At 47.5% G+C, this 21,351-nt stretch overlaps 1 protein-coding gene across 1 annotated transcript in view; it reads left to right on the forward strand.

The window, feature by feature from the left end:
• The window catches only part of ZFYVE27 (zinc finger FYVE-type containing 27), a 100,344-nt gene extending 79,033 nt beyond the window's left edge, over positions 1 to 21,311 (forward strand). The window contains exon 12 of the mRNA XM_027112237.1: positions 21,205 to 21,311. Within this exon, the coding sequence (XP_026968038.1) occupies positions 21,205 to 21,248 (44 nt within the window). The 3' untranslated portion in view covers positions 21,249 to 21,311. The remainder of the gene's footprint in view (positions 1 to 21,204) is intronic.
• The last annotated feature ends 40 nt before the right edge of the window (positions 21,312 to 21,351 follow it).

The raw sequence follows: 21,351 nt of genomic DNA on the forward strand, positions 1-21,351 counted from the left end.
CTTTCCCGGGAGGGGATTTACAGTGTGTGCTGGGGGGCAGGGAGGTGAGTGGGAGATCAGATGCTGAGCTGACGGCACCAAGACCCATGGAAGTGGTGCTTAAAGTGTGGACACCTGGATCAGAATCACCTAAGGGTGCAGGTTCAAAACGTGGACCTACTGCAGCAGAAGCTGGAGGGAAGTTTCCAGGTAATTGTTGAGGTCGCTCAAATTTGAGAACCAAAAGGAAGAGGAGGCTGGGGCTTATAGGGCAGTGGGACCAGGCAAATCATGTTTTCCGGGGCACAGCTGGGGACCCCACTCCACCTTCCAGCCACCTGATGGAGTTTTAGTCTGAACACCTCTACCCCTTCTCGGCACAGCTGAGGCCCTCACCAGGCTAAGGGCATGAGAAATGTCTTCCCCAGCCTTCCTGCCCCTGCCCCTGCACCTGGAAGAAAGGTCATGCTTGCTTTTGCCAAGCTTCGTCATTTCCCTGAATCTTTGAACTGTCAGCTGGGCAGGGGGCCTACTCTAGGGAGAGGGACAATGGCTGGCTGGCAGGTAAGGGCCACCTTGTCTCCCCTTCACCTTCTCAGCCAGGTGGCCTGACAGTTGCTGGGCTCTGGCCAGGGGGCTGGAACCATGGCCCTGGGCAGGGAAGGAGGAGAATTTGGCGATTTGTTCAAAGAGAGATGCTTTCCTGAGTTGGGGAGGCAGGACGGGGCCCTTGGATTACTTTTCCTTTGGAGCCTTCAACTGGGGGGTGGGGAGGTGTAGGCTGGGGTGGCCGGGGTGGGGCTAGGCTGCAGGAAGTGAGTAAGGAGGCCTCGTTCTCTGGATCTTGCAAGTGGAGGGTGGTGCCTCCCTAAGGGTGTGGTGTCTAGGGGACGAAATGCGAGAGGTGGTCACCCCACCCTTGCAGGGACCTAAGAGTGAGAGCCTCCTTAAATGTTGTCTCACTCACCTTCCCCTAGTCCCTGTCCTGCACTCGTGGTCACTGCACCTCAGGGAGCCCCTGAGATGTGCTCGGATCGCAGGCAAAGGATGGGAGAGCAGGACATCGAGAACATTCTTGTCTCTCGGACAAGACCATGCATTCTCAACCTTGGCTGTACGTTGGAAACCCCTGCGAGCTTTACAACATCCTGATGTCTGATCCCCATCCTCAGAGATTCTGATTTAATTGATTTGGGGTGCAGCCTGCTCTTGGGGTTTTTAGAAGCTCCCCAGGGGATTCTAGTGTGCAGTGAAGCGTGAGAACCTCTGATCTAGACCGTGCAGGGTGGGTGCTGTTCACTGGTTTTCCTTTCATGGGTTTTCATCGTGAGCAACAGACCACCAGTCTCGACACAGACTTCTAAGGGTAGTACAAGAACACTTAGAACAAAGCAGACGGGATATGAGGAGAGTGGAAAGAAAGCCCAGTTCCCAGTCTGTGCCAGACACATCGTGTTTTTATTTAACAACCAGCCCTGGGAGGTGGATATTCTCAGGCTCAGTTTACAGGTGAGGAACCTGAGTCTTGGCCATGTTAACCACTCGTCCGGGTCCCACCGCTGTGGGATGGCAGTGCCTCGAATGAAATGGATATGTGACCGGCAGCCGGCGGGAATGGAAGTCAGTGCTGCTGCTTTCAGACTCGTTTTTTTTTTTTTTTTTTTTTTTTTTTGCGGTACGCGGGCCTCTCACTGTTTTGGCCTCTCCCATTGCGGAGCACAGGGTCCAGACGCGCAGGCTCAGCGGCCATGGCTCACGGGCCTAGCAGCTCCGCGGCATGTGGGATCTTCCCTGACCGGGGCACGAACCCGTATCCCCTGCATCGGCAGGTGGACTCTCAACCACTGCACCACCAGGGAAGCCCCCAGACTCGTTTCTTAAACAAAGCATTTCTGGGGTCGGCTGGGGGCGTGGGGAGGAGGCTTGGCAAAGAACTGAGCCCCCAGCTCCTCTCTGCCGCAGGACAGAGGGTGGGGAGGAGTGAAGGCTCTTCTGGCTTCTTCTCTCCCATCAGAGTCTGGACAGAGTCTTGTCTAAGCTAGGTGCCCCAAGTGATTTTAAGGAAAGTTTCTTCTCTCTCAGTCCCTCACCTTTAAGCTAAATAGGTCCCTGGACCTAAAGCAAGTCAAGTAGTGTGATAAAAAGAGGGGACCCCCCGCTTCTTGCCTCAAAATCAACACACACACACACACACACACACACATACACATGCATGCATTCACACATGCACGCAGGCACATACCAGAGTTGCTGTAATTCCACCAGTTAGGTTATTGGATTCAACCAGAAAATACTTACGGAAGGGTAGTGGGGGAGACAGCTCAATCAGATACATCATATTGTGGGGAACTTCTCCCAGCATCCTTGGCAGACAGACAGTAAACACACAAAAACTGTGCCACAGAGGCTTCTGAAGATGCAGAGCGAGCATTTAAGGTGAGGCTTGAAAGATGCTGAAAGTTGCTATTTAATGGGTAACTTTCTGCAAAATAATCATCACTCTGGCTTCTAAAGCTGATGACAATGCTGTGAGCAGCTTTTTTGCAGTGGTGGCAAAGTCTGCTGTCTTCTGCCGTTAACTCTTTCTGCTTTCTCAGGGTGGTTCCTGCAGAAGCAGTGAAGCAGGGAGGAGAACACCAGGCCTGGTGTCTAGAGATCTGGCTGGAGTCCCACCTGGCCACTTAGTGGCTACCTTGCCTTGGGCAAGGGGCTTAGCCCTGAGTCCTGGTGTCCTCATAAATATACTGAGGAGTTTGCTTCCATCTAAGATGGAGTAACAGGGATTGGATTTACCCTTCCACCTGAAACAAAAAAACAAACAGACCAAATACATGAAACAATGGTTTTCAAGACGCTCGACATCAGGCCACAAAGTTCAGTGACCCCAGAGAGCTCAGTGATTCTCTGTTTACTTCCTTGTGAGAGTTGCTATGTCATGGCACAGGGGAGGGGAAGGAGGCCAGGAGGGCAGGGATGGAAATATACTGTTGTAAGGTTCTTATACTCCATGTGCAGTGGTGTGATATCACTTGAAGTTAGACTGTGATAAGGTTAAGATGTATCTTATAAACGATAAAGCAACCACTCAGATAGTAGAAGGTTAGAGTTAGTCAGCTAGTGAAGGAGATAAAACAGAATCATCAAAAATATCCAATCCAAAAGAAGGTGGAAAAAGGGAATAAAAAATAGAAAACAAAGCAAGATGGTAGACTGAAGCCTAACCATATCCATAATCACATTAAATGTAGAGATTATCATATATTTTGGAAATTCACCTCTTATCAGATATATGGTTTACAAATATTTTCTCCTACCCCATGGGTTGCATTTTCACTTTGTTGATTGTTTCCAAGAAACACACTTTAAATATAAAGACATAAATATGTGCAATGGAAAAGGATGGGGAAAGATATACCATGCTGACACTAGTGGAAAGAAAGCTGGAATGGCTATGTTAATATCAGACAAAGTAGACTTCAGAGCAAAGAATATTACCTGGGTGATCTGTATTTGTATATCTATATCTAATCTACTTCTATAATATAGGAAACGGTGATCCTTGCCTCATTGGATTTTGGTAAGAACCAAATGGGGTAGTATCTGGGAAAATGCCTTGTACACTGTAAAACATGATACGGGTGTAACTGGACCTTAATTATTAGAAATTGGACTACCTGAATCCTTATAAAGAGCCCAGCAGCTGTGTTGGAACTATTTGGTTCTCAAGGGAAAAAAGGAAATACCACACAGCAGCTCCGAGGTGGGCAGTGCAGGGCAGGCCGGAGTAGCTGGGGCCCAGAAACATCAGTGCAGTGGTGCCTGGAGGGCTTCCCTGGTGGCGCAGTGGTTAAGAATCCACCTGCCAATGCAGGGGACACGGGTTCGAGCTCTGGTCTGGGAAGATCCCACATGCCGCAGAGCGGCTGGGCCCATGAGCCACGGCCGCGGCATGTGGGATCCTCCCGGACCGGGGCACGAACCCATGTCCCCTGCATCGGCAGTCAGACTCTCAACCACTGCGCCACCAGGGAAGCCCGGTCTTTTTTTTTTTAATCGAGGAGAAATTCATAACACGATCAACCAATTCAAAGCACACAGTTCAGTGGCATTTAGTGCATTTAGTGTTGTGCAGCTGCCACTTTTCTGTTTCACAACTTTTTCATCACCCTGAAAGCACCCCTGTACCTTCAGTAATCACTTCCCATCCCCTTCCTCTCCACATCCCCTGGCAACCACAAATCTGCTCTCCCTCTCTGTGGATTTGCCTGTCCTAGTTATTTCATACAAAAAGAATCATACAATATGTGACCTTTTTATGTCTGGCTCCTTTCACTTAACATAATGTTTTAACATTACAACATAAAGTCGTCGAGTGAATCAGTACTTAATCCCTTTTATGGCTGAATAATATTCCATTGTACTGGTAGACCAGTTTGTCCGTTAATGACGTTTGGGTTGTTTCCACGTTTTGGCTGTTGGGGATTGTACTGTTATGAACATTCGTGAACAAGTATTTGCTTGAATACCTGTTCTAAATTATTTTGAGCACATACCTAGGAGTGGAATTGCTGGGTCACATGGTAACTCTATGTTTAACTTTTGAGAAACTGCCAGACTGTTTTCCACAGCAGTTGCACCTCCCTTTGGTGTTAAGATTATGTTATTCTAAGTGCAGGGATGATACAACACTATAGAACATTTGGAAATTATTTATTGAGCAATTTTAAAAAGTTTTCAAGGAGTTAAAATTATAAAAAAATTTTAATAAAAATATGTGGTTATTATAACAATTCAAATAAAGAAATTTCTAGAAGAAAAAAGTTTTTTAATCTGTTCCCCACCCCCTATCCTACTCCTGTCCCTGTGGCTGACCAGTGTTAACCCTTTGGTTTGTATCCTTCCAAAAGTTTTCAAGGCATTTATGTAGTTTTTGAATTTTCTTTTTTACATAAACATGTACTACTCTCTGTATTATCTTGCTTTGAAATCTTTCTGTTCATTTCTTGTAAATTTTGATTGTTCCAGTGACTGTCTTGGAGCCAGACTGAGGGTCCCTGGAACCCTCAGATCTGAGGTCTGACCTTGTCCTGTTTAAAAAAAGTCTGGCCCTCAGGTGTGCACAAGGCTGTGTCCTTGGGTGGCTGGATAATGAATGTATTATAAATTTCCTTTTGTTATCTGCATTTACAATTTTTTTTTTCAAAAAGGAATGTGAATTGCTTTATAATAGAAAAATAAAGTAGGGAAGAAGGATTGAGGGCCTGAAGGCCCTGGGCACAGCTTGTATCTTAATTTAGCACTTATTTCATTCCTCTCTCTTGCATAATAAGTTGTTTAAGTGTTTGCCTCCCTCGAGGGTGGACAGCGCTTATTCATCTGTTGCCATCCCTACTCCCTCGGAGTGTGCCAGACACACAAGTGGCCCCTCCAGGACTGTGGCCGAGGCTGCAGAGAAGAGGGGGGGTTCCAAAGGCCCCCTGTGCCCCCAGCTCAGCCTCATAAAAGGACGTGCATCTGCTCGGGGGTCAGGCCCTGGCTGGTCACGCTCCCTGCGTGGGCACCTGGGTCGGCCTCGTGGGGAGCTGGGTGTAAGGGAGGGGCAATTATTTATGGTGCCCCGGCCAGGGTACCCATGGCAGGCAGCACCCTGCTGAGGAAGTAATTAGAGTGCTGCCAGGAGCAGGAAGCAAGGAGGGTGTTGGAGGCTCCGGCTCCCTTTCCAGAGTTAAAAATAGCTGGTCTGTTGGCGGAGGTGGAGAGCCTTACACACAGGAATGGAGGTGGGAGAGCCAGTGCCTGGGGGGCACGGGGGTGGGAGCAGTCTTCTTGGGTTTGTCTGTCTGTCAGTCTGGTTTGGGAAGGTGCAGGGGGGCTCACTGGCTGGAAAGGGGCATGTGATCTGTGCAGGGAGGGTGTCTGGCCAAGGCCCTTCTTCCCCTGCCTGGGGTTCCTCCATCTGTCCCCACAAGACTAGCCTGCCAGGGCTCATGTTCCTGCTCGAGGCTCAGACCACTAATGGGGGCATCACGACAGCCCCACAGACCCCTGCTGGTCCCAGCTTCCTGCCTCGACGTTCCTGTGAGGCGCTATTAAGGGTCGGCGTGGGATTCCAGAGCCCAGGTTCGTTTATAGCATTTCTGAGGGAACGGTCTCTGCCGGTGCTGGGCAGCTGTGTGCCTGACTCATCCCAGAACACTTTATAAATAACCTGGTGGGGAGGAGGGATGTGGGCTGTCCGCCCCTGTGCCCCCAACACTCTGTGAGCAGGTGGCAGGCACTGAGGGCCCCAGGGCTTCCTAGATGTCAGGGTAGAGCAGCCCCACTCTGGTCGGGAGCCAGGGCCAAGGATGCTGGGGGAGGGGATTGTCAACTTCTGGAGATTGGCCCTGCAGCAATTCTGAGGCCCCAAGGAGTCTTCTGCTCAGCTATGATGTGGTTAGCACCCCTGCCTTCTGTGAGGTGCACTGGGGAATTTCTGGATGGACAAATTGAGCCAGTATGGGCTAAACTCGCTGGGTGACCCAGGACAGGTCACTCCCCCTCTCTGAGTCTGGTAAAATGAGAGGGTTGAGCTAGGTGAGTGCTAAGGTCCTGTCCAGCAGTTCCAGTTTTGATTCTGTGTCTGGCACATTGTAGGTGTGGATGAGTGGCTAGACATTCCTGCATCACAAGATGAGTGTGAGGGGGACCGGGGGGCAAGAGGAGGTGCAGTAACCCACACCTGGAGCTCCGTGTGCTGGACAAGGAGAATCTCTCGCTAGTCAGGGCAGGTGGACACTGGGAGCCTTCAACCCAAGGACAGCCACCTGGGTTGGGGGGAAGCAGGGTCTGAAGGGTGTGCTCAGATAGAGCCTGATTATTGTCCCTGAGGGAGAAGAGACATTTGACTTGTGTCACCACAGAAGGCCAGCTAGGACCTGGAAGGCTAATGTCAGCTCGGCGTAGCCTGTGCTCTTACTGCAAGAACCTTTCTAACTTGTGAGGTAGTGAGCTCCCTGTCCCTGAATGAATGCTCTAATGTAAGGGTGTGGAGGGACGGATTCCCCACGGAGTGAAGGGCTGTAGTTCAGTAGTTCCCAGTGTGGCAGGGAATCTGGATCCCTGAAGGAGTTTGTTAATAATACAGATCCCCAGTCCCCCCTCCCACCGTCGCCCCTACTGAGTGGGACTCCCAGGGGTGGCGGCTAGGAGTCTCTGAGCTATGTCATCCCCATGTGGGCCCTACAGTTCTGTGATGCTATGGTGCTGACCTCAGAAGGTTGGGGCTAAATATATCCCAGCCCCCTTACCCTAAATGTATCGTGCCGTGTAGGTTTTGAGCACTTTGCAACTACTGACACAGTGACAGTAGAGGAAGGTCAAGCAGCAACCTCAGGAGACGGTGAATGTGGTCTTAATCGATGGACTCGGCCCCCTTGGAGGCCATTGAAGAAACAAATGTCAGGCATCATGCTTTTGGGGATTAAAGTGCCAAAAAGGTTTTGGGATCTATTGAGGGAAACAGAACAGAGGGCCTTCAACAAGACACTTTGCTCTGTCAGCTAGTCCAGTGCAAACCCAGCCCCCAACAAGGGGGAGCCTGGTGCATTAGGAAGAACGTGGCTACACGCAAGTCCACAGCCCTGATCAGACTCCTTACACCCCGTCACTTGCTGTGTGACTTTGAGCTTGTCCCTTATCCTCTCTGGGTCTCTCATTTGTAAAGTGAGGGGGTTGGACTTTCAAGTCCTCCCTGATCTGATGTGTTGTAATACCTCAAAAGACCAGGAGCTGGGTATTTGTCTAGTTTCTGGCATCAAACGTTGTTCTGACCTGTTTTGTTGCTGTGGAGTCTCTCCTCCTTCTTCCTTCCCAAAGGATTCCTGCCCCCCCTTTTTAATTTCCCAGGGTCTGCTGGAAGTGTGACTGGCTCGGCCGATCAGGCAGGAAGGCCTTGCAGGAACAGAGTCAGGACAGTTGGTGGGCAGGGAAGGGGTGAATATGTAGGTGTGCTCAGGCAGTGGGGACAGACTTGGGGGCCGTGCCTGGTAGGGGCTCTGAGATGAGGGACCAGGGCTGGGGAAGCCATAGGCTGCACCTCAGAGCTTGACCTACGGCCAGAAGGGGGATTCCCAGTTAATTACTGTGAAAGTCCCAAAGAGTATGAGGCCCCCCAAGAGCACAGTGGCCAAGTATTAATGTGCAGGACGCTTCTGAAGACAGACCTGGATTAGGGATGGGGTGGCAAGGAGGCATTCGTTCATCTCCAGAGGGCACGCCTAGGGCCAGGCATTGCATTGCACTGTTTCCAGCTCTCACACAACCCATACAAGAAGATACTGTTTGCCACAGTTTGCAGATGACGATAGCAAGGCCCAGATTAAATGATGTGCTCACGGATACACAGCTGGTGAGAGGCAGAGCAGGATTTGAACTCGGGTCCCGCTGATTCTAAAGCACACATCGTGCGCCTCCTCTTCTGAGGGAGTGTCATTCTCCTAAAGCGTGATGCACCCATCAGCCCAAGATTCTGCCAGTATCTACCCAAGGTCAGGGTACGAGCATGTAAGCTAACATGCATGAAGGAAATGTGATTTAGAATAAAACTTCCCTAGATAAATTCGAAATATCCTAGGATAACCCAATACAATGTCTGCAGGGTTTGAAACTGAGGCCTGCTTCGTTGCAGGACTGATTGCTGGGGAAATGGAGGCGAAGGTGCGCTGGTCCCTGGCCTTGAGCTCACATGGTGCCTGGGAGGCCAGCTGCAGGATTTTTGCAACACCTGGTATTTCTGGGGAGGAGGGCATGACCTCTGTGCTGGAGGCAATCAGGGAGGTGGGGCTGCAGCTGTCTCTCAGAGCATGAGGTGGAATATTGCATGGCTGTTAGGAGTGGGAAAAGAGAGTTCCGGTGGCACAGTGGTTAAGAATCTGCCTGCCAATGCAGGGGACATGGGTTCGAGCCCTGGTCCAGGAAGATCCCATATACATGCTGTGGAGCAACTAAGCCTGTGCGCCACAACTACTGAGCCTGCACTCTAGAGCCTGAGAGCCACAACTACTGAGCCCGTGTGCCACAACTACTGAAGCCCATGCTCCTAGAGCCCATGCTCTTAGAGCCCATGCTCTGCAGCAAGAGAAGCCACCGCAATGAGAAGCCCGCGCACCACAACAAAGAATAGCCCCTGCTCGCCGCAACTAGAGAAAGCCTGTGCTCAGCAACAAAGACCCAACACAGCCAAAAATAAATACATTTATAAAAAAAAAAAGAGAGAGTTCTAGGCAGCTGGAAGAGCATAGGCAAGAGGCTCAGAGGCCTGGAAGGGTGTGTGGAGTTGGGGAAACTGGGAGCAGCTCTGTGGGGCTGGAGACGGGGGTAGGTAAGAAGTGGGGCTCTGAGAGACAGGGCTGGACAGGTGAGCGCAGCCAGACTGGGGAGGGCATGTGTCTGTGTGACTTTCTGACTTTGGCTGAGCCTGTCTCCTCAGATGTAAAATGGGAAAATTAAGGCCTTCTCTTGGTACAGGGTTGTTGTGAGATTTTAACTAGATAATGAAAATAAAATGGGTGGTACTGGGCCTGACACAGGTTCAGTAACTGGTGTTACTCTTGTGGTGGTGGTTGTTGATGACGATGATGGTAATAATAATAACTGGGCTTCCTAGTTCCCCTTTGGTCTATTCTTTTTTTTTTTTTAATTTTTTTTATTTATTTATTTTTGGGTGTGTTGGGTCTTCGTTTCTGTGTGAGGGCTTTTTCTAGTTGCGGCGAGCGGGAGCCACTCTTCATCGCAGTGCGCGGGCTCTCACTGTCGCGGCCTCTCTTGTTGCGGAGCACAGGCTCCAGACGCGCAGGCTCAGTAGTTGTGGCTCACGGGCCTAGTTGCTCTGTGGCATGTGGGATCTTCCCAGACCAGGGCTCGAACCCGTGTCCCCTGCATTGGCAGGCAGATTCTCAACCACTGCGCCACCAGAAAGCCCCCCTTTGGTCTATTCTTAACACAGCAGCAAGAGTAATGCTGTTAAAACTTGGCAGATCATGTCCCTCCTCTACTCACAAGACTCAGGGACTCCCCCAAAGCCACAGCCCTTGTAATAGTCTTCCAGCCCCTACATGACCTGACCTTCCCCTAACCTGTCTCCACACATGTCCGTCACTCTGCTTGAGCCAAACTGGCCTCTTTGCTATGCCTTGAATGTATCAAGTTACTCCTGCCCCAGGGCCTTTGCACTTGCTGCTTCTTTTTACTGGAATGCTTCTCCTCAGGTTTCCACAGGGCTCACTCCCTAGCCTCCTTTATGTCTTTACTCAAGTGTCACCTCCTCAGTGAGGTCTTTGGCTAAGCTGTCTGAAATCACAGACTGTCTCCCCTCGCCCATGCCGGCACTCCTCATCTCCCTTCCCTCCTTTATATCCTTTCTCTGTATTTATCACCTTCTAACATACTATGTATTTTTATTGTTTATTGTTTGTCACCCATTAGAATATACACCTCATGAGGGCAGGGCTTTTTGTCTGTTTTGTGCCCTGCTGTATCCCAGCATCTAGCTCACAACTGGTGCCCGTTAATACATGTCATTTTTATATTATCATCTCTGGAGCATGGAGGGTGGGGTGGGGTAACCTTCCCCTGCTGGGTATGGCCAGCCCATGACTGGGGCCTCCGAGCTTGCCTTGCTTCTTTGGAAAGACATTTCCTCCAGTCCTTCCTGTCTCTTCAACAGGAGCCCAGAACCTGCAGGCTTCTAGCTGACAGCCTCATCCCTCTCTGCAGGCTTCCCCACTTATTTCAAAACACAGCCCCCTCCATTTGCTCTGGGGCTTCCTCTCTTCCAGGAAACTCAGTGAGCATGGGGGCGGGTGGATGGCTCATTTCAGAGGAATTTCCCTGGTTCCGCAAGCAGCCCAGTGCCTGGGAGTCCAGGAGCCTTCATGGCCTGATTTAGATCCTGGGAGCAGGGCTCCAGCTGCAGTCCTCACATCCAGCTGGAACCCCATTCTGAGGCGTTTGCAAAACCTCCTGCCCTTGTGCATCCCCACTCCTTCTATATTACTGGGCTGAGTCCAAGCCTGGGAGGAAGGTACCATGGTCACTTGGTCACTCCACTGGGCCAGGCTTCTGTCTGGCTGTGGATCTCAGTGCAGAACTGGGGTCACAGAGGCAGAGGGGGCCACCTCCCCCGGTCCTTCCAGCTTTCTCTTTCTGCCCGACCACAGGGCCCCTGATGAGGTACCCCTGAGGGAATCCCTGCTCATTGTGTTGGGGGTATTCTTCTGACAGTGACTTCAGTTTCACAGAAACCTCTTCCAGATTCCAATTTCCCTTGGCTTTGTGTGTAAAATGACTCTAATGAGGGAGAGAAATCTAGACATACATGAGTAGCTGTAAGACAGGAGAATTTACATATCTCAGGTGTCAGGCCTAGGAGAGCCCTTAGGGTCATGAGGCCCTCCCTCCTCTTTTAAATGATGAAGAGCCCGAGGTCCCTAGAAGGACTGTGAGCTGTCAAGTGTCACACAGCTGGAGGACACTGAGCTGGGACTCAAAGCTGGGCTTCCTGACTCCTCATTCCAGTGCTCTTTCCACCAGCCAGGACACTGGGACTGGAATCCAGTCTCTGACCACAGAGCCTGTGCACGCAGCCATCGCTCCACGCTGGCACCAGATGGCCTCTAACGCCTGAGCCCAGCCTCTATAATGAGGCCATCACGCTTGTAGAGGCTCCTGGGCTTAACGCCTGAGCCCAGCCTCTATAATGAGGCCATCATGCTTGTAGAGGCTCCTGGGCTTGGCTTAAGATAGGCGTATGCTGTTAGGGTGGCAGCCCGCCCCCTTCATTAGAAAAATGCTGCCCAACTGCAGAGCTTTCCCTGGGAGGAAAGGCTTCCTGCCACTGAGCCTGAAATCCCCAGGGATTCCTTTGATTCCGTTTCACATAATCACACTCTCTCATGTCACCGGCAGTGCCTCCCTTGTAGGCCTTCACCCCCTTAAGGTCTTGCATGTAATGAACCTATTCCACTTAGCTTGGCAAAGCCCAGAATGTGGGTCTTTTCATGTTATAATTAATCCATTTCCCCTGTTCCTGCATTGTTTCAGATATTTCATCTCTGAATATCCTCCAATTTCAGAGTATCTTTCTGGAACAGTGGATGCCAAGAGCCCAATGCCAAGAACGTAATTCCACAATCGGGAAAGATCTCATTAGAAACAGACAGAGGAAGGGGCGTCCCTACTGGGCAAGAGTTGGACCCAGGCTGCCAGTAACAGGACCATCTGGAAGGTCTTCCCTCCTCCCTTCCTGGACACCCAGGGCTGCCCAGATACCAGTCTGAAGGCAGAGGGGGCTTCCCCAATGCCCTCCTGGGCACAGAGGATGGATGGAGCCCTCTCTGAGCAGGGACATAAGTTTGAATCCGTCTCCATGTCTCCTCTCTCAGCCTCCTCTTACCACCCTGGTCCAGCTTTTTATTCATTCATCAGACATTTATTAAGCACCTGCTACATGCCAGGCCTAGGGCTAGGCACTGGGGATACTATGGTAAACAAGAGGCACGTCATCCCTACCCTCAAGAAGCTTATGTTCTAGTGCATTGGAGTGACAATAAATAAGCAAAGCGACAGATAGATGTGAACAGGTGAAGTGCAAGGAGGCCAAGTGCAGAGTCCAGGGAAGGAGAGTAAGAGGGGCCACCTGGAGTGAATGGTCCAGGAGGGCCTCTGAGCGGGAGCACTGAAGCTGAGACCTGAAGGTGGGAAGGACCCTGCAAAGGAAAGATGTGGGAAGGTGGGTTTCTGGAAGAAAGGACAGGATGTGCAAAGTTCCACGCAGGAAAGACCCAGCGAAGGGGAGAGATGGATGGATGGCCAGCGTGGCATGAGCTGAGGTTGGAGGGGTGAGGCAGCCGAGACCTGGAGGGCTTTATGCATTATTGCAAGTACCTGCCTTTCCCACGGACTCACTGTGTGACCTGAGCATGTAGCTTAGCTTAGTTAAGCCTATGCCTTCTCTTTGGTGGGATGGAACTAGTAACTCTCCCTGTACAAACTTCTAGGAGGCTTTGATGAAATCCATGGAAAACACCAGTGCCTGGTAGTGGCACTGGTGCTCCATATGGGGAGCAATTCTTATTCTTATTTTCACCCCTAGTTCCTCAAGGAAAAACATCTCAACCCCTTGGCTCTTTTCCCATCCTACCTCTGTCCTCAATCCCTTCTCCTCTCAAATGTGGGACTCTCCCCATTCCAGCAGACACTCAGACAGAACTGATCAGACTTCAGCCTTAACAAGCCCACTTGTCTGAGCTCTGCATGTTCTAAATGCTGATGGGAGGGGAGGGGCTTCTGCCCTCATTGTGGGCTGGCTCACATTCCTTCATCTTCCCTTGATTCTCTGTTCTTTCTGATCTTTAAATTGTTTTAATTAATTAGTCAGCAGGCACAACAAGAATATTTCTGGAATAAGAGTACAGCGAACACCTGTGTACTCACCACTCAATTTAAGGATAAGAACGCTGCCTTCCCATATGCAGTCTCCCTTCCCTGCCCTGGAGCTAAACCACCTTCTGGAATTTTGTGTATATCTTTTTTTTTTCTTTTCTTAATGGTTTGCCGCTTATGTTTATAGACCTAAGTAATGTTTTAGTTTTTCCATGTTTTGGAACTTTATATACATGGAATGACACTGTAGATATATATTTTTTTAAATTGGGGTAGAGTTGTTTTACAATGTTGTGTTAGTTTCTACTGTACAGTGGAGTTCCCTGTGCTATACAGCAGGTTCTTATTAGTTATCTATTTTATACATATTAGTGTATACGTGTCAATCCCAATCTCTCAATTCATCACACCACCACCACCACCACCACTTTCCCCCCTTGGTGTCCATATGTTTGTTCTCTACATCAGTGTCTCTATTTCTGCCCTGCAAACTGGTCCATCTGTACCATTTTTCTAGTTTCCACATATATGCATTAATATACAATATTTGTTTTTCTCTTTCTGACTTACTTCACTCTGTATGACAGTCTCTAGATTCATCCACATCTCTACAAATGACCCAATTTCATTCCTTTCTATGGCTGAGTAATAGTCCATTATATATATGTACCACATCTTATTTATCCATTTGTCTGTCGATGAGCATTTAGGCTGCTTCCATGACCTGGCTATTGTAAATAGTGCTGCAGTGAACTTTGGGGTGCATGTGTCTTCTTGAATTATGGTTTTCTCTGGGTATATGTCCAGCAGTGGGATTGCTGGGTCATATGGTAATTCAATTTTTAGTTTTTTAAGGAACCTCCATACTGTTCTCCATAGTGGCTGTATCAATTTACATTCCCACCAACAGAGCAAGAGGGTTCCCTTTCCCCAACACGCTCTCCAGCATTTGTTGTTTGTAGATTTTCTGATGATGCCCATTCTAACTGGTGTGAGGTGATACCTCATTGTAGTTTTGATTTGCATTTCTCTAATAATTAGTGACGTTGAGCATTCTTTCATGTGTTTGTTGGCAGTCTGTATGTCTCCTTTGGAGAAAGGTCATTTAGGTCTTCTGCCCATTTTTGGATTGGGTTGTTTATTTTTTTAATATTGAGCTGCATGAGCTGTTTATATATTTTGGAGTTAATCCTTTGTCCATTGATTCATTTGTAAATATTTTCTCCCATTCTGAGGGTTGTCTTTTCGTCTTGTTTGTAGTCTCCTTTGCTGTGCAAAAGCTTTTAAGTTTCAGTAGGTCCCATTTGTTTAATTTTGTTTTTATTTCCATTACTCTAGGAGGTGGATCAAAAAAGATCTTGCTGTGATTTATGTCAAAGAGTGTTCTTCCTATGTTTTCCTCTAAGAGTTTTATAGTGTCTGGTCTTACATTTAGGTCTTTAATCCATTTTGAGTTTATTTTTGTTTACGGTGTTAGGGAGTGTTCTAATTTCATTCTTTTACATGTAGCTGTCCAGTTTTCCCAGCACCACTTATTGAAGAGACTACCTTTTCTCCATTGTATATCCTTGCCTCCTTTGTCATAGATTAGTTGACCATAGGTGCGTGGGTTTGTCTCTGGGTTTTCTATCTTGTTCCATTGATCTATGTTTCTGTTTTTGTGCCAGTACCATATTTTCTTGATTACTGTAGCTTTGTAGTATGGTCTGAAGCCAGGGAGTCTGATTCCTCCAGCTCTGTTTTTTCCCTCAAGACTGCTTTGGCTATTCACGGTCTTTTGTGTCTCCATATAAATTTTAAGATTTTTTGTTCCAGTTCTGTAAAAAATGCCACTGGTAATTTGATAGGGATTGCACTGAATCTGTAGATTGCTTTTTGTAGTATAGTCACTTCACAATATTGATTCTTCCAATCCAAGAACATGGTATATCTCTCCATCTGTTGGCATCATCTTTAATTTCTTTCATCAGTGTCTTATAGTTTTCTGAGTACAGGTCTTTTACCTCCTTAGGTAGGCTTATTCCTAGGTATTTTATTCTTTTTGCTGCAATGGTAAATGGGAGTGTTTCCTTAATTCCTCTTTCAGACTTTTCATCATTAGTGTATAGGAATGCAAGAGATTTCTGTGCATTAATTTTGTATCTTGCAACGTTACCAAATTCATTAATTAGCTCTAGTAGTTTTCTGGTGGGATCTTTAGGATTCTCTATGTATAATATCATGTCATCTGCAAACAGTGACAGTTTTACTTCTTCTTTTCCAATTTGTATTCCTTTTCTTTCTTTTTCTTCTCTGATTGCCGCGGCTAGGACTTCCAAAACTATGTTGAATAATAGTGGTGAGAGTGGACGTCCTTGTCTTGTTCCTGATCTTAGAGGAAATGCTTTCAGTTTTTCACCATTGAGAATGATGTTTGCTGTGGGTTTGTCATATATGGCCTTTATTATGTTGAGGTAGGTTCCCTCTATGCCCATTTTCTGGAGAGTTTTTTTTTATCATAAATGGGTGTTGAATTTTGTCAAAAGCTTTTTCTGCATCTATTGAGATGATCATATGGTTTTTCTTCTTCAATTTGTTAATATGGTGTATCACATTAATTGATTTGCGTATATTGAAGAATCCTTGCAATCCTGGGATAAATCCCACTTGATCATGGTGTATGATCCTTTTAATGTGTTATTGGATTCTGTTTGCTAGTATTTTGTGGAGGTTTTTTGCATCTGTATTCATCAGTGATATTGGTCTGTAATTTTCTTTTTTTGTAGTATCTTTGTCTGGTTTTGGTATCAGGGTGATGGTGGCCTCATAGAATGAGTTTGAGAGTGCAATTTTTGGAAGAGTTTGAGAAGGATGGGGGTTAGCTCTTCTCTAAATGTTTGATAGAATTCACCTGTGAAGCCATCTGGTCCTGGGCTTTTGTTTGTTGGAAGATTTTTAATCACAGTTTCAATTTCATTACTTGTGATTGGTCTGTTCATATTTTCTATTTCTTCCTGGTTCAGTCTTGGAAGGTTATACCTTTCTAAAAATTTGTCCCTAGAGGGACATGTCCCTCTAGGTGGTCACAAAGCACTGAGCTGATCTCCCTGTGCTATGCAGCTGCTTCCCACTAGCTATTTATTTTACATTTGTTAGTGTATATATGCCAATGCTACTCTCTCACTTCGTCCCAGCTTACCCTTCCCCCTCTCCGTGTCCTCAGGTCCATTCTCTACATCTGCATCTTTATTCCTGTCCTGCCCCTAGTTCATGAGAACCATTTTTTTAAAGATTCCATATATATGTGTTAGCATACAGTATTTGTTTTTCTCTTTCTGACTTACTTCACTCTGTATGACAGACTCTAAGTCCATCCACCTCATTACAAATAACTCAGTTTCGTTCCTTTTTATGGCTGAGTAATATTCCATTGTATATATGTGCCACATCTTCTTTATCCATTCATCTGTTGATGGACATTTAAGTTGCTTCCATGTCCTGGCTATTGTAAATAGAGCTGCAATGAACATTGTGGTACATGTCTCTTTTTGAATTATGGTTTTCTCAGGGTATATATATATGCCCAGTAGTGGGATTGCTGGGTCATATGGTAATACTCTTTTTAATTTTTTAAGGAACTTCCATACTGTTCTCCGTAGTGGCTGTATCAATTTACATCAGGATCAGTTCTTAAACATTTTTTTCTAGCTATAGTCACTTCCTAGATAATTTCATCTAGACCCATGGTTTTAAATACCATTCACATACTGATGACTCCTGAAGTTATATTTCCAGCCCTCTACCTCTCCCCTGAACCCCAACTTCCTACTCTACTAAGGTGTATAACGTGCATATCAAACTTCCAACGTAAATCAACTAAGCACATGCAAACTCTGTATTCCCCATTCCTACTCAGCCCTTAGTCTTCCTCCCTCAGTAAATAGCAGCTCCTTTCTTCCAGTGGCCGAGACTTCAAAACTCGGAATCATCTTTAACTCTCTTTCATGCTGCATCCTCAATCTATCTACAGGTCCTTTCAGCGTTACCTCCAAGTTGTATCTAGAATCTGGCCACTTCTCACCCCACTGCTCCTACCCTAATCTAAGCCACCACCGTATCTTGCCTGGACAACTCTAACAGCCTCCTAACTGGCTTCACTGCTTCTATCCTTGCCCCCCTGCCAACCCTAGCGTCCATAGTAATCTTCTAAAAACTGCAATTAGATAATACCACGCCTCTACTCTAAATCTTGAAGGCTTGCCATCTCACTTTCTGAGTGGAATCCAAAATCCTTATGAGGGCCTACACGTCATCTAAAACCTGGCTCCTGCTACCTTTCTGATTTCAGCTCCCATCTCTCTTCCCCTGGCCCACTCCAGTCTAGCTAAACTGGTCTCCCTGCTATTCTTTGAACACACCAAGCCCGCTCCTTTCTCGGAGCCCTTGTACTCTGTCCTCTAAGCTTCGTCACTCTTCCCTCAGATACCTGCATGTTCAATTCTCTCACTTCCTTCAGGCCTCTGCCCCAATTTTACCTTAACAAAAAAACTTGCCCTGACTATTTTTTTCTGAAATACCCCCTCGCCCCCGTCTCTCTCTCTCATTACCACGCTTTACTTTACTTCTTAGTGATGATTACAACTTGACATATTTTATCCTATTAGCTAATCTGTTATCGATTGTTACCCCACTAATATAGGTTCAATAAGAACAAAGTCTTTGTGCATTTAGTCGTTGCTGTATCCCAAGCTCCTAGAAAAGTGCCTGATACATAGTAGGTGTTTAACAGATATACATAGAATGAATGGATTGGTTGAATGCACTCATGCAGATGTCTTGGCTTCAAGTGAAGAGAGTGGTTTCCAGATGGCTGTCTAATTAATATAATCAAAACCACGTGTGAGGAACCGGGAGCGGTGTACATGGAGATCATCAGATGTGCATTTATTTATCACCAGAGGCCACCATGGGATCCACAGATACTTTCAGGTTGCTCCTTGGTGCCAAATCATTTGCCGAACTCTAAGGTGAAATGAAAATCTGCCTTTAACTTCCTTGGCATGTCATTATCCTTGGGGACTCAGTGTGTTCATCTGTGAAATGGGCAGTTGGAGATGTGGGTATATTCTGCCAATCTATAGTCTACAGTGCGCTGGAGGGAGGTGGTTCAGCTGGGAGGATGAACCACACACGCTCTGGAGCTTGACTGCCTGTGCCTGAATCCTGCCTCTGTTCCTCACAGGCCGCACGACCTTAGGTAACTCACTCAGCTTCCTCATTTGTAAAGTGGGAATAATAAACGGATAATAATAGCATTTAGTTCAAAGAGTAATTGTGAGTCTTATATAAGATAATACATGTAGAGCATGTAGGATATGGTCTGGCACACAGGTGCTCAATAAATGTTAGCTATTAAAAATGAGATGTTCTGGGGGAAGTTCTGAGGGGTCATTGCTATTAATGTGTTTTAAGGGCAATAAGCTATCCTAGAATATCAGATGATATGGAATCTTTAAAAGTGTGATAATAGGTTTTGCTAAGATGTATGTGGGTCATTGGCTTGGAGGAAAAGGGAACATACATTCCTGGCTCTCTACTCTGCATTGTGTGTAGCTCTGGCTATGAAACCCTAAAAGATGGACCAAACTATCTTTGGGTTGTGATCAAGCATGAGAAATTTCCACCCTGAGGAAAAATATTTGAAGGTTGCAAAATGAATGCTGGATTTGGTAGCCCATGATGATGATAGTGAAAAAGACACTTGAGGGAAGCTGTGAAAAATTTGGTATGACCAAATATATCTATATCAAGAAAATGAAGAGCATTGAGCAAAAGTCACGTGGAAGGAAAACCTGAGGAATACCACTATACATGAATGTAAATACTGCTTATAAGACATCTGAAGAATCTTATAAAAGCCAGCTCTGTGGAGATTCCCCCAAGAGCAGGTTGGAGAAATAATGAGCATATTAAGCCTATCAGAGACCAGGGTGGCTGTATTTTGTGCTGGAAAACAATATTTCCATAAGACCAGCAAGTTGATGTCTCTGAGTGAGAAAACTTGGAAGACTGTAGGTAAGCCAGGACCAGGATATTAAGCATGACATTGGGAGCTTTCCTGTCAACAGTTTTGATCATGTGAAACAAAATGGTGGCATCAAAATAGAAACTCCTCTCCCTTTAAAGCTATAGATAAAATTTGAAAATACATATCTATAGGTTTATAGATAAAATATGGAGTTTTCTGCTTCTGTGGACCATACATATGAGAGGATGTGCAACACTAAACAAAAGTCTTTCAACATGCTGTGGCTAGTATGAGTATCATCTTTGTGGCTATCTTCGGTAACACTGATAATTTCCAGTAAATCTTGTGTTTGCAATAATGAAAAAAATGTGATAATAATATTGTGATTAGGTAGGAGAATGCCCTTATTCTTAGGAGATACATGGTGAAGTACTTAAGAATAAACCCTCACAATGTCTGTCACTTACTTTCTAATAATCTAGCCAAATATATCTCTATGTTTCTGTGTCTATCTATCTATCAAGCAAATGTGACAAAATGTTAACAACTGTTGAAGCTAGGTGGATAGTATAGTTTATTGTACTATTCTTTCCATGTTTCTGTATGTTTGAAATTTTCAAAATAAAAGGTTGAGGAAAAGAAAGAACCCTAGAAATAGTCTAGTGAAGTCCAACACTCATTTTATAGGAAGAAGGTCAGGTGTGAAGTATTTACCTAAGGTCATGCTGCCTGAGGCAGGACCCAGGTCTGCTGGCTGCCCATGGCTCCCTGTGTGTGGGTTGCCGCTGTTGACCCTTAGGCAGCTGTGAGCTGCAGAGGAACATACCCAGCTTCCCCTCAGAGACCAAGGGGTGTATGGGTGTGTGAAAGGGCACCTGTGTTGGTATTTCCTTGTTTATTAAGCATATAGATAGGTCATCTGGTAGAAAGGTGTGATGTCGAAAATGTGAAAGAGGCACCGGAGCCAGACCTGCCATCCTTAGAGAGTGGGCGTACCCATTTGGCACCATCTGCTTGTGGTTTTTAATTGGAGATGGTGGTGTGTATGTCAACTCTGGGATCTCAGAGGAGAGAGGGAAGAGTAAGGGTTGGGGGCAGGGCCAGGAAAAGCAGCAAGGAGAGGCTGGCTTCAGTTCTGGAGCTCCCTGAAAGAAGGAACCCCAGGGTATCTCTGGGGATGAAACAAGGGTACATATTTAAAGAAAGGAGACGATTCTCTGCGGTCTGCAGCAGCCTCCTCTAGCTAATAGGGTTCAAGGCAGTGAAAAGGAGAGAGGGGAGAGGAGGGAACGTCCATGCAAGCCTCGAGAGGGGGCCACAAAGAAACAGAAGAGAAAGAAGAGGAAAAAAACGCAGACGAGGCAGCCTGGGCCACGATGGGGGAGGGGTTGGGAAGAAGGGCGTTGGAAAGGTAAAGAGCCCGCACCTAGGGGCCTGCGAACGAGTCGAGGACCCTCAGCCCTGGCAGGCTAGAGTGTCTTGCCCCAGAACGGTCCTGCCTCTCTCTCCTCCGAGTCTGCAAGTCCCTGGAGGCCTCGGTAGCGAGCGCCCAGGTCCTGGCTCTCTTACTAGGGGGAGGGGCAGGCAGGAGAGGCGGGGCCTCCGGGCCGGGCAGGAGCGGAGCTTCTGGCTGCGGGCGGGGCTCCTCTCCGGCGGGCGGGCGCCGGAGTCCGGGGCCGCCGCTTCTCCCACCCGATCTGCCGAGGCGCCTGGCCCCTCCTCCCCGCCACCCCCCACCCCCCGCCGCCCCCACGCCCGCCGCCCCTGTTAAAGATAAACCGGGACGCTGCCTGCAGGAGCAGCGGCAACCAGCGATCGGGCCCGGAAGAGCCTCGGCTGAGGCTTCGCCTCTCCGGCACGGCGACCTTATCAGCACCGCGGAGAGCACAGTGACCGTCTCCAGGACCTAGGCGCCCGCCCGCCCAGCAGCCCACGGGCGCACG

Source organism: Aethalodelphis obliquidens, unplaced genomic scaffold (assembly GCF_003676395.1).
Source record: "Aethalodelphis obliquidens isolate GAN/ISIS:26980383/991018 unplaced genomic scaffold, ASM367639v1 scaffold11, whole genome shotgun sequence".
NCBI lineage: Eukaryota > Metazoa > Chordata > Mammalia > Artiodactyla > Delphinidae > Aethalodelphis > Aethalodelphis obliquidens.